Genomic DNA, 14,159 nt, shown 5'->3' on the forward strand with positions numbered 1-14,159 from the left:
AGGGAAAAAAATCAGTGCACAGTATTTTCCCTTGGCAAAACTGCAATTCCTTTTTCCTGAAATTAAACAATAATGCTTTATTTTTTATAGAGTATACATGTATATGCAATAATATTATCTGTATAGACATACATATTTTGAAATAACACACAATTTATTTTATCACTGGCTTTCACCTGATTTTGATTATGACTTTACAGGATAAAGTATTACTTCTGAAGTTCAACTTCTAGCGTTTGAACTTAAGTGTGTGTGTTTAACCTTAAAATGGCTTTTCAGAGCATTAAAATTGCCCTTTCAACATAGAATATAAAAAATGGGGAGAGTTCTAGATTTTATAAGAAGCCAAGGAAAATTAATAATGTGTACTTAAATATTATATATTTAGGAGGTTTCACAGTATATTTCCCTTAAAATGTAAAACATGCCTTATGAGTATAATCCAGATTTTACAGAAGTTACTTAACTCACAATTGAAACTGGATATAAGAAACTTATAAAAGACATAGTACAAGATCCTTTACTAATAGTCTTTTTCAAGATCAGGAGTCCTGTGTAATGCTTACTAAAATGTATAGTTTCTCATAAATTTTTAAATATTTTGAAATTTGATCACTGGCTTCTGATTTCTACATTAATGACTCATTTTGGAACTCCTAGTTTAGGATTTGAATCAGTAAACTTAGAGGACTGGAAAAATATGAAAAGTGAGTTAGGGAACTGAAGAAGTCCAGCATGTCTGCTGACCACGATCTCTGGTGCACCCCATGCCAGAGAATCTGTCTGGATATCTCACAGAAAGGAAATGGAATTGCATCCTACAGGTTTGTGAAACTGAGAGTTGATAATAATTGAGACAACGGAAACAACCAGATAACTGAGGGGGCTGTCACAGTACCAAGACCCTCCTCTCCCCCCAGCTGGGATCCTTGTTCTCTCTGCCCCAAGCTCTCTCTATAGATAGATGATAGACAGACAAATAGATCAGATGGATTCCTTAGATGGATGATGATCGATGGTAAATGATAGAGAGAAGATAGACTCATGCTCAAACCCATGTCCATTGAGTCGGTGATGCCATCCAGCCATCTCATCCTCTGTTGTCCCCTTCTCCTCCTGCCTTCAATCTTTCCCAGCATCAGGGTCTTTTCCAATGAGTCAGATCTTCACATCAGGTAACCAAAATGTTGGAGCTTCAGCTTCAGCATCAGTCCTTCCAATGAATCAGTTCAGTTCAGTCGCTCAGTCATGTCTGACTCTGTGTGACCCCATGGACTGCAGCACGCCAGGCCTCCCTGTCCATCACCAGCTCTCAGAGTTTACTCAAACCCATGTCCATTGAGTCGGTGATGCCATCCAACCATCTCATCCTCTGTCGTTCCCTTCTCCTCCTATCTTCAATCTTTCCCAGCATCAGGGTCTTTTTCAATGAGTCGTTTCTTCGCATCAGGTGGCCAAAGTATTGGAGTTTCAGCTTCAGTATCAGTCCTTCCAATGAATATTCAGGACTGATTTCCTTTAGGATTGACTGGTTTGATCTCCTTGCAGTCCAAGGGACTCTCAAGAGTCTTCTCCAACACCACAGTTCAAAAGCATCAGTTCTTCAGCCCTCAGCCTTCTTTATGGGCCAACTCTCACATGCATACATGACTACTGGAAAAACCATACCTTTGACTCTATGGACCTTTGTCAGCGAAGTAATGTCTCTGGTTTTTAATATGCTATCTAGGTTTGTCATAGCTTTTCTTCCAAGGAGGAAGCGTCTTTTAATTGCTTGGCTGCAGTCACCATCTGCAGTGATTTTGGAGCCCAATAAAATAGATGATGATAGGTACAAAACAGAAATATAGATGATAGGTAGATAGATATATTAGATTCCTTAGATACATGATGATAGAATGTAGAGAGGTAGAAAGTAGAAGGAGAGATGACAGATACTGTTTGTAAAACAAGCAGGTATGATCTACGTATCTTTTCCTCTCAATTGTGCTATAAGTCACTGTGTGTCCTTGGGTTTATCATTCTGCTTTCTTGAGTTTCCAGAGATGTACTCCATAAATTAAGGATCATGAAACCATTCTTCTCTCTGTTCCCTCCCTGTGCCCATGTTCTAAAATTCTCCAACAGTTATAATCACATCCCCCTCCTCCCTCTGCATCTTCACCTTCAGAATCAAAGGAAAGACTGTCCATGGGCATTCAGACACACTTGAGGTTTTTTGTGAATTAATAGAGAGTAGGGATTGGAAGCTTGAAGGTATTCATGAAACGTGAAGTGTTTAAAATATTGTCATAGTTTCTGGGAAAGAAGAGCTTTTACTTAATCTACAAGGAATTTTCCAACAGGGCTATTTCTAATAAGCAAACCACTCGACCAGAACACATTCTCCTTGAAAATGAATGCCAATCACTGAACTGACAGCACTTCCTCTGCTCTGCTTTTATTAAACCAGACTTATAGGAGATGTAATTATCTGTCAAATGATGAAGAATTAGTCACTTACAGGTTAATTAATCTGCATGCATGATCACACACAGATGACAAGTGTCTCCACAGAGAGGAAGAGGGGCATCTGCCAGGAGCCCCCCTGTGCTGTTCCACAGGCACCTGCCCTAGGGCCTCACGGGACCCCCTACCTGCAGCCCCCGGGACCAGCTGCAGCCACTGTGCTTGCTCCAGACACTTCTGGCTAGATTTGAACCCCCTTAATTTCTTCCTGTCATGAGTTTATTCTATTCCTAACCCAAATGCCTGTTTATGCCATTTCTCTGGCATTTGCATCACATAACAGGTTACTGTCTTAACTTAGGCTTTTTATGTGACCAAATCTGCTTGGTGGGAAAAGCTACATCACACATTAGTTGATTCACATTTCCTTAATCTACCCATCTGCTTAAAGTGCTTTTGGGAATTAATTGCACAAAAGAGTACACATATGGGCCCCATTTCAAGGTAAATGTCCAAAATTCTTCTCTCTCAAAAAAAAAATCAGATGCACAGAATTGCACAAAATTCTTAAATATTTCTCACAACTTAGCTACATTCTGTGATGGGAAATCACTAAAAACACTTCAGTGATCCAGAAAATCTTCCCATCTCTACTAACTGATGTTTAACTTCTGTGACATCGAAGGTATTTCTTTATCTTTCCTCCCTTTGTGTAGTATTGATTCAGTGAGTATTCATCAAAAGCCTTCAGTGTGCCAAGGACGACTGGGAATTATCAAAAGAGGCAAAGACCCTAGTCTTAAGAAGCTTGCGTGTTAGTGGGGAGATTCTAATAAATCAGTGCATTTCCCAGCATGTTAGCTGATGAAGAATACAGCAGGGGAGGGGATGATGAGTCAGTTAAGATGTGCCACAGCTGTCAGAGCAAATTCCACTGAGAAGATGAGCCTCAGCTGGTTAATGTATCGCCCTTTCTCGGTTTCAGTTTGGTCAGAAGCAGGTAACCTCTCATGATGGTCTGGCCTCACCTTTGCTGTCACTGGAGAATCCCGTCATGTCCACCTGTGTCCTCCACACGGTTCCAGCCACTGTGGTCTGCCTCGCGGCCCTGGGCTTTCGGAAGGGTCTACCCGCCGCGGCCATAAGCCCCTCCTCCTGTCAGGCTCCCCTGTGTGCGCTCAGCCAGCAGTCAGGGTTCTCCAGCGGGAGTGGGTGAGAGAGCTGGGATCCTTCATGGGACTCCCGGATGGAGATAATGCAGAGAGGTGTCTTCAGGGCCCCCTGCCCTGTCTGGTGTCACTGAGTTCATTTGCAGAGTCCGAAAAACAACAGAGCAAAAGACAGGGTACTCAATGTTCCTGCAAAGCTCAGAAAGCATGTTTCCTTCAGATCTCCCAAAGGAAGCGTGAGATAAACTGGGTCATCACATGCCTCTCCCCCTCTCTTTCCTCTGTGTCCTCATGACCCCCAGGGATCAGAGGACCTTGCACTGGTGAGCCCTCCTTCCCTCCTGTTCGAAATGCCCTCTTAGGTCAGCTTGGCCAGGTCTGTTCTTTCCTTATATGATAAAGAGGCAGGAGTGAAACAAATGTACAAAATGCTCTCTTCTCACTGCACAAAATCTGGATTTCATGATTATTTTCCTGCTGCCTATGTGTGATGTTCTGAGTCAGAGGTCCAGTATTAACTCATGCTTTCTTTGTGCATTTTCCTTCTGACAACATTAAATCCTGTCTCTACCAGCCAGCCAGGCAGCAGACACTGTTTGGAGGGAGGAGAAGATACTGCTCAGAGGGTTGGCAAAGTGAAAAGCTCATCAACTCCTTTGAAAGATTACCTCAGCTGCAAAGAAAAAACGAAAAGTACCCACATTTTTTAAAAGACCAGCATTTTATAAAGTATCCAAGAAATGTAGACTAACTCTAACTAGTGATAGCACTTTCTTAGGAATCTCCAGTGTGTTTGGTGATTCAAAGGTTTGTCACCCAGTTATCCTATGTTCAAGAGGGAGTGATATACGTATACATATGGCTGGTTCACTCTGCTATACAGCAGAAACTAACACAACACTGTAAACCAACTATTGTTGTTGTTCAGTTGCTTTGTTGTGTCCAACACTTTGCAACCCCACAAACTGTAGCACACCAGGGTCCCCTGTCCTTCACTGTCTCCCAGAGTTTGCTCAAACTCATGTCCATTGAGTTGGTGATGCCACCCAACCATCTCATCCTCTGTCACCCCATTCTCATCCTGCCCTGAATGTTTCCCAGCATCAGGGTCTTTTCCAATGAGTTGGCTCTTCACATCAGGTGGCCAAACTATTGGAGCTTCATGGACGGATGACAGTGGAGAGTTCTGACAAAATGTGGTCCCTGGAGGAGGGAATGGCAAACCACTCCAGGAGTCTTGCTGCAAGAACCCCATGAACGTGAACAGGATGAAAAATCAACTACGCTCCAATTTAAAAACAAAGAACACTTACAAGGGAAATCTGTGCTTGTTCCCCAGGGAACCAGGGAGGAAGGATACACAGACCCAGCCACGGCCACTCAAGATGCGATGGTAACTAGAAGCAGCACCCAGGGCAACTGTGGGGGACTTTGTGGGGCCAGCCCAGGGCTGCGGTGCTACCAGGCGGCCCTGCGGCGTTTCAGGTGCTGTGGGAGGCCTGCCAGCAGAGGACAGGGGAACACAAAATGCTTCTGCAAGCGATGCTGTGTAACAAGAGCTACCAGCAGCTGTGCCTGGGTAAGGTCCTCCTTCTTTATAGCTACTCTCCCATTATGCAGTAACAAGCAAGTAGGTAATTGGGGGAAGGGGGTGTTACAAATAGAGGAAAGCTTGTTCTCTCAAGGCACCTTTTTAGATTATGTTTGTACAGACATGCTTCATCTATTAATACTGCTAAGGAAGGAAGTTTCTGTAGAATTTTATTCTGCCAGTAACTGAATTATAGCAGGTCATGGGGTTGCAAAGAGTTGGACACGACTTAGTGACTGAACAACAACAACCTTTCAATACTAAACCTTTGAAAGCCATCTCTGGTTTTGTAAGCCATCACTTACATATATCAGCTGTGTCCCATTCAGTGCATCACGTGTTATCTTAAACAGAATATGCTGAACACAGGTTGATAAGTCTGGAAGGAACCAAGGTCATTGTTATTGAAGTTGTGATTCACGTGAAGCTGCCTTGTTGGTTCTAAAGGTGCTTTCTTTGGCTTTCCCCAAACTGCTGGATACCTTTCTATTTCTCTTATTTTCTAATTGTTTTTTTTTTTTTGGCCGAACCACGTGGCATGAGGGATCTTACTTCCCTGACCAGGGATCAAACCCATATCCCGTGCAGTGGAAGCTGGAGACCTAGCCACTGGACCACCAGGGAAGTCCCTGTTTCTCTTATTGTTTTACAATACTTTTTTTGTTTTTTTTCTACTATCCATAATACACAGAAGTCCATAATAATTTAAAAGGTGGCCCACTCCAACCCAACACTTATTTGCACATACCTACACTTTATTTGCCTTTCTGTGTATAAGCAGTCAAATCAATACCTACATTTTAAATTTATAATATTCATAAAAATCTCCTTTGAATCAATTTGTTAAAGTTTTCCAGGAATTTCAAAATATTTCTGGGCAAGACATAGTAGATGCCATTAATGAATGTTACGATGGATACTTTCAAGAGCTGCTAGTAGCAATTGGTGAGTAATAATTTATTTGATACATCAAGTGCTGATTAGCTCTGATTGACATAAAGATGCATTCAATTGAATTAAGGTGACTGAGTTAGTTTCTCTTGAATTTAATTATTTAAACAAGACATTTCTCTACATTCTCTGTAGAGAAAAAATACATCAGCTCCTGATACAATGGCAAGCTGATGTCTTTCATGAACCTATACTCTTCCTAAGAGCTGTCAGTGTTCATAGTAGGAAACCTTGACTTCTCAGGTCATTGGGATCTCACATCTTTAAATTCATCACATACATGCTAATTTCCTTCCTTTGTAAAGAGGTTATGGTTTTACCACTATTTGAAATGTTGACATTGTAATATAGTGTACAATGAGGGATCCCACAGAGAACTCTCAAAATATCACTTTTCCAGGATTATAACTGGAAAAAAAAATTATTCTCATCGTTTCCCAAATTTTGAAAAAAATACGTACTGTCACTCTCAAACTTTCTTCTTTCCTCTCTGGTTTTTCCTAGTTCTCTGTGTTCGAGACAAACCAGCCTATTTTGCTTACAGATTGTATAGTGCAATCCATGTAAGTATGACCCACATATTTTTACTATTTCTCCAGAAGTCATGTATACTTTCTCAAAGGACTATTTTTACTTCAATCATTTAAGTATTGATTCCTATTTTTGAATTTGTATGCCAATATATTCCCTTCAAAGTAGATATGCTCAAGTGAAAAGATATATTACATACACACCAAAATGAGACCTGTCAAGTAAAAATAATGCTCTGCTTTCTGTATCAAATGGAGGCGCCTAAGAAGGATTTCTTAGTGCTTTTCCTCCCAGGAGGTGTGCTTCAGCATTTTTTTAGCATCTGAAGGAACTGAAGGGCCAAATGCTTTCACAGCTCCAAAGACACCCCCTGCCCCCATCCCTGCCACCTCACACTCAGGCAATTACACAGCATGTGGAGTCAAGCAGGAAATGTCAAAGCACTATAAACTTTCAGTAAGAAATGACTATTTTTCAACATAGTGGTTTTTTAAACCACTTAAAAGGCAACAGCCAGACAACAATAAACTCTAAAGCTGTATTTGTAATTAAGTACAAATGTTTTTTACTTTCAGGTGCTAGTCAATTGCACATCCTTTCGTGCATTCATGTTCAAAGAAACAAATACATACATGCCCGAGACGATGCATATTGCATCCACAACATGCATGAAACATTGAGAAACTGATAAGGTCTGATGCAAATCGTTATACACATCACAGCCCTGAAAACTCAATGAAAATCATTAAAAAAATTCAGTAGTAGAGTAATTTTAAAAGAGCGTTTTATCCTCCAAGTGATTTTTAGAGACCAGCTTCTTAGAGGTAGCCAGAAATCTTGGGTAACATGCTAACCATCAAGAATAATTTGTTTACTTATACTTATGTGCAGTATTTTTTCTCATGTACAAGAACCTCTGTATCCTCAGAACATAGGAGGAAGAATGATGCTCACAGTCCCCTGCTTCTTTGTTATTCTATTTCCAAGAAGAAAACCTGATTGGATTAAATATCTGTCTAAAAGTGTATTGGGCAAGGCTATTGAGTGACTTGAGAAAGGAATGGCTGTCTGCTGTCACCCTGTTTGTTTAACCTATACGCTGAGTACATCATGAGAAATGCCAGGCTGGATGAGTTCCAAGCTGGAATCAAGAGAGGCGGGAGAAACATCAACAACCTCAGATATGCCGATGATACCACCCTGATGGGAGAAAGTGAGGCAGAACTAAACAGCCTCTTGATGAAGGTGAAAGAGGAGAGTGAAAGAGCCAGCTTAAGACTAAGTATGAAAAAAAAACTAAGATCATGGCATCCAGCCCCATTACTGCATTGGAAAAGGTGGAAGTAGTGACAGATTTCCTCTTCTTGGGCTCTAAAATCACTGCGGATGGTGACTGCAGCCATGAAATCAGAAGACGATTGCTTCTTGGCAGGAAGGCTATGTCAAACCTAGACAATGTAACAAAAAGCAGAGACATTACTTTGCCGACAAAGGTCCATACAGTCAAGGCTACGGTCTTCCCAGTGGTCACATATGGTTGTGACAGCTGGACCATAAAGAAGGCAGAACACCAAAGAACTGATGCCTTCAAACTGAGGTGCTGGAGAAGAGTCTTGAGAGTCCCTTGGAGAGCAAGGAGATCAAACCAGTCTATCTTAAGAGAAATCAACCCGAATACTCTTTGGAAGGACTGATGCTGAAGCTCCAGTATTTTGGTAATCTGATGCAAACCAGATGACTCATTGGAAAAGACCCTGATGCTGGGAAAGATTGAAGGCAGAAGAGGGTGTCAGAGGATGAGATGGCTGGATGGCATCACCGACTCAATGGACATGAACTTGGGCAAGCTCCAGGAGATAATGAGGGACAGGGAGGCCTGGCATGCTGCAGTCCATGGGGTCGCAAAGAGTCAGACACAACTGGGCAACTGAACAACTGGGTGACTGGATCTACCCTGTGACTCAGCAGTAAAGAATCTACCTGCCATGCAGGAGCCAAAGGAGGTGCAGATTCAGTCACTGGGTTGGGAAGATCCCCTGGAGGAGGCCAGGGCAATCCACTCCACTATTCTTACTGGGAAAATCCCAGGGACAGAGGAGCCTGGTGGGCTCCAGTCCATAGATTTGCAAGGAGTCAGATACGACTAAAGGGCTTAGTATGTACATTGGATGACTTCAACTCTTCTTTCTCCAACAAGAGTAAAGCTTTGCTCGTGAGTGACCTTGGGAAGATAATCACATTACTGATTCCAATTATGCCCAAAGTGAGAGCCCCCTAATAATAAATAAAAACTACTTTGCTGAGGTGTGTCAGTGCAAAAAGGAAGGTGTGTGTACTCACCGTCACGGGTATTGAGGAGAGGCCTGTGTTCCAGCAATCAGAGATTTCATACACAGGACCGCGTCAAGTCAGGACCATGTCAACACAGGACCCTCTAGTGTCAAGCTCAGATGAGAGCTGTTTTCACCAGCCCTCACTAAGGAAAGCATCTCTGATTTTCTCCAATGTACTCTAATCACACAACTTAAATACAGAAACTTGGTTAATCATTCATTTTCATCATTTCAACTTATGGCAAAGTTTGTTAGTAGTGCATGTGCGTACGTGCCTGCTTAGTTGCATCTGACTGTTTTTGACCCTATGGACTGCAGCACCCCCAGGCTCCTCTGTCCATGGGATTCTCCAAGAAAGAATACTAGAGTGGCTTGCCGTGCCCTCCTCCAGGGGATCTTCCCAACCCAGGGATCAAACCCATGGTTCCTGAATTGGCAGACAGATCACTGAAAAAAAATGAAAGTTGCTCAGTCATATCTGACTCTTTGTGACCTCAGGGACTATACAGTCCACGGAATTCTCCAGGTCAGAATACTGGAGTGGGTAGCCTTTCCCTTCTCCAGGGGATCTTCCCAATCCAGGGATCAAACTCAGGTCTACTGCATTGCAGGCGGCCTCTTTACCAGCTAAGCCACCAGGGAAACTCAAGAATACTGGAGCCTATACATAAAACTGGATCTTCCCTGAGGCTCAGACGTAAAGGATCTGCCTGCAAGGCAGGAGACCTGGGTTTGATCCCTGGGTCAGAAAGATCCTCTGGAGAAGGGAATGGCAACCCACTCCAGTATTCTTGCCTGGAGAATTCCACGGACAGAGGAGCCTGGTGGGCCACAGTCCATGGGAGACTCAACTAACTGACTGAGTGACTAACACTACTATTACTATACATAAAACATTCATACCTCAAAAATTAGCTGATCTGTCCTGGCCACTAGGTGTCACCATCACTCCATTTGAACAGGCAATTTGAACTTGCTTTGTGCAGAGGTATTCTTTCTGAAGCTAGTATGCAGAAATTAATTTTTGTGTATTTTTCAATACTGGAGGTTAAATCAGCAAGTATTTCAAATACCTGGAATTCTTATTTGCACAGTTTACCACAATAAGCAGACAATAAAATAAAAATGTAATCATTTTTCTTTCTGACTTAACTTCAGAAAGAAAAACACCAATACAATATACTAACACATATATATGAAATTTAGAAAGATGGTAACAATGACCCTATATATGACACAGCAAAAGAGACACAGATGTAAAGAACAATCTTTCGGACTCTGTGGGAGAAGGCGAGGGTGGGATGATTTGAAACATGTATATTATCATTTGTGAAACAGATTGCCAGTCAGGTTCGATGCATGAGACAGGGTGCTCAGGGCTGGTGCACTGGGACGACCCAGAGGGATGGAATGGGAAGGGAGGTGGAAGGGGGGTTCAGGATGGGGAACACATGTACACCCATGGCTGATTCATGTCAATGTATGGCCAAAACCACTACAATATTGTAAAGTAATTAGCCTCCAATTAAAATAAATTAATTAATTTAAAAAAACATAACCGTGATCTTAGAGACATACCAATGGTTCATCAGCCAGAACTGGGACCACCTCCCAACCCGGGAAGAATGTTTACATAGAGAGTGCAAATGATCACATCTGCATCCTAAAATGCAGCATCTGGGAGATGAGGAGGAGGCTGGCCAGGTTTAAAGGGAGAATTATAGAGTCACAGATGTAGAAAACAGACTCATGGTTACCAGCGGGTAAGAGAAGAGAGGGATAAATATAGGAGTTTGAGATCAATATATACACATATATAAAATAGATAATCAGCAAGTACCTACTATATAGTACAAGGAACTCTGCTCAGTATTCTGTAATGATAATATGGGAAAAGAATCTAAAAAAGAGTGGATATATATATATATATATATATATGTATATGTGTGTGTGTGTGTGTGTGTGTGTGTGTGTGTGTGTGTGTGTGTGTATACACACATATGTGTAGAGGGGCGCTTCCCTTGTGGCTCAGACAGTAAGAAATCTGCCTGCAATGCAAGAGACCCAGGTTCGATCTCTGAATCAGGAAGACCTCCCGTAGATGTGGGAATGGCAACCCACTCCAGTATTCTTGCCGGGAGAATCCCATGGACAGAGGAGCCTGGTGGCTATGGTCCATGAGGTCACAGAGTCAGATATGGCTGGGCAACTTAGGTTTTGGAATAACTGATTCATTTTGCTGTACACCTGAAACTAACCTTGTAAATCACCTATACTCCAATAAAAATTCATTTAAAAAATAAATAAAAATAAAAGGGAAGTTTATTTCAGAGCCAGGTGAAATGAGAAGGGCCAGTATCAAGGCTGTGACCCTGAAAATAGAGATGACAGGGCATTGGAGAAGCAGAGGAGACGGATCACTTCACTGTGTGTGCACCGTGGACAGGGGTGGTCAGAGAGCTGAGGTAGAGTCTGAGTCAGCGCTCATGGGTGGGGACACCACGGTCTGAGGAATACAGGACACATGGTCACAGAAAAGGGCTGGGTCCATTTCAGACAGACTGTCTTTAAGGTGCTGTTTCCTCATGGTGCTCACCCCCACTTGGCTGTGTCTCTTAGGACTTTGGCTTCCATAATAAAACCGTGATCAGGATTCTAATCGCTAGAAGTGAAATCGACCTGATGACCATAAGGAAGCGATACAAAGAGAGATATGGGAAGTCCCTTTTCCAAGACATCAAGGTAAGTCTCCTACTCGTCATCTACCTGCACCCATATTTCATCCTTTTTGAAACTGAAACGGAGCCTAACTTTAAATAACTTCATGGTGGAATCTAAAAAGTTCCATCAAGCTTCCGACAGGGGTTGTCTACCTTAGTGTGTCAGGCAGCCTGAGAGCATCAATAGGTGTGAAAACCCCTTCACCTCACTTCATCCTCTTTGATGTGTTTTAAGCACAAGTCAGTGGTCTGGTCATGAGCGCTATTCATCCCCTGATCGTGTGATGAGGCCTTACCACCAGCACCAGAAGTCTGCATTCTGCAACCAGAGCACGTTCATTGCAGAGCACCTTGAGATCAGCCGCCTGTGTGCCACCAGAGGGGAGGGCAGCCTGTCAGGTTCCCGCGCGTGGTGGGTCCGTAATGTCCTCCGCATGCGCACCCATGAGCCCTGGAGGGTGCTGATGCGATGACTCCGAAGTCTGCAGCCTGGGGTCTTCACTCTGACACACGTAGACTCTACCCTGGATCCTGATAAAGCCCAGCCAAGAACTTTCAGCATATGGAGGCCCATCTATGTAACCTGGGGACACCGTGGAAAAATGAAAATGTTTGACCCGTGGTTCAAAAATGTATAAAGAACTTCAAGATGGCACCTAAGCACAGGGGCCTGGAATGTATCTTAAGGTATATTTTGAGCACAGCTGGGTCCTCTGGGCTTCCCAGGTGGCTCCGTGGGAAAGAATCCACCTGCCAAGCAGGAGACCTGGGTTCCATCCCTGAGCTGGGAAGATTCCCCTGGAGCAGGGAATGGCAATCCACTCCAGTATTCTTGCCTGGGAAATCCCATGAACAGAGGAGCCTTGCAGGCTACAGTCCATGGGTTTGGAAAGAGTCGGACATGACTCAGCCACTAAACAACTCCTGTTATTGTGTCCACATTGTTTCCATTGAAAATTTCCCTTGCATAAAATAGCCCTTTAGTTTACTGAAAGATCCAGGAGAAACTTGACAGCCAGAGGGCCAGGAGACCTCGTAAGCCTCAGGAAGTAGAGATGGTTTCAGAGGAAGGAATACTGGAGCACTTAAGAGACATCTTCCTCCTTTGTCTCTGATAAAACTCTTCTCGCATCCACCTTCAAAGCCGTAAACCTTTAGTGAAGATGAACGTTTCTCACTGAGAAATGCATAACTTATTTTCACAATGAACAGACTAGCTCAGTTTATACAGCAGTTAACCATGGCCACCTCAAAATCTACTAATATTCACAAATAATTAATTCAACTTTGTGCATTTAAAGCAGTGAATTATAAGTAACAACTGTGTAAGAGAACATGAACATGAGAGTTGACTTTTAACAAAGATAAGTTTTATAATACTAATATTACTATCATTTTTGAAAACAATGTAGAAACTATAGAAGATGATAAAAGGATTTAAATTGCCCCAATGTGGCGCTGGAGAAGACTCTTGAGAGGCCCTCGGACTGCAAGGAAACCAAACCAATCAATCCTAAAGGAAATCAACCCTGAATACTCACTGGAAGGACTGATGCTGAAACTGAAGCTCCAATACTTTGGCCACTTGACGCGAAGAACTGACTCACTGGAAAAAACCCTGATGCTGGGAAGAATTGAAGGCAGGAGAAGAGGACAACAGAGGACGAGATGGTTGGATGGCATTGCTGACTCAATGCACATGAGTTTGAACAAACTTGAGAGATGGTGAAGGACAGGGAAGCCTGGCGTGCTGCAGTCCATAGTGTTGCAAAGAGTTCGACATGACTGAGCAACTGAGCAACAATAACAAATTGTTCACCACAGATAACCAACAGTGAAATTTTGTTGTATGTGTTTTCTTTTCAAAAGTATATGTAAACATCAAAGTTTTACTACTTAGAGAAATATTTCTTTAAATCATGGATCCCACTGTATAAGTTGTTAAGAGCATAAACTGCCCTATATTATTATATATTATCTTTTTTTTTTATTAGTGTACAGAATATAATGATATATGTTTTGGAGCACAAACCTTGGGCTCATCATCAATTGATCATTTCCTTAGGATAGACTTCTTGAAGTATAATGACTGCATTAATGAGTACAAACATCTTTAAACCATTTGAGATATGTTGTCCAGTGTGCCCTCTAGACTCTATGCTAATTTGTAACACTAGGACACGTCTTTATCTAAAGGTGAGGAGGAGAATTAATTCTACTACTAAGCATTCTTCTTTATAAAAACATATTCAGGCCCACATGCAACAATGAAGTCCAAGCACAGCCAAAAATAAATAAATAAATAAAAACCACTAGGGTTCCATCAGCTTTATATAAATCCCATACTACTGACTGTGACCATGGTAGTACTTTTCAATAACCTCCACTGGGAATAGTCCCCAGGACAATGTTACAT

General features: G+C 42.3%; 1 protein-coding gene across 1 annotated transcript in view; it reads left to right on the forward strand.

The window, feature by feature from the left end:
- The window catches only part of LOC145515790 (annexin A10), a 53,166-nt gene that overhangs the window by 38,811 nt on the left and 196 nt on the right, over positions 1 to 14,159 (forward strand). The window contains exons 8-12 of the mRNA XM_081517136.1: positions 4,957 to 5,010; positions 5,103 to 5,196; positions 6,058 to 6,153; positions 6,664 to 6,722; positions 11,643 to 11,765. Of these exons, the coding sequence (XP_081373262.1) occupies positions 4,957 to 5,010; positions 5,103 to 5,196; positions 6,058 to 6,153; positions 6,664 to 6,722; positions 11,643 to 11,765 (426 nt within the window). The remainder of the gene's footprint in view (positions 1 to 4,956; positions 5,011 to 5,102; positions 5,197 to 6,057; positions 6,154 to 6,663; positions 6,723 to 11,642; positions 11,766 to 14,159) is intronic.

Source organism: Giraffa tippelskirchi, chromosome 1, assembly GCF_054371585.1.
Source record: "Giraffa tippelskirchi isolate mGirTip1 chromosome 1, T2T-mGirTip1v1.2.pri, whole genome shotgun sequence".
Lineage (NCBI taxonomy): Eukaryota > Metazoa > Chordata > Mammalia > Artiodactyla > Giraffidae > Giraffa > Giraffa tippelskirchi.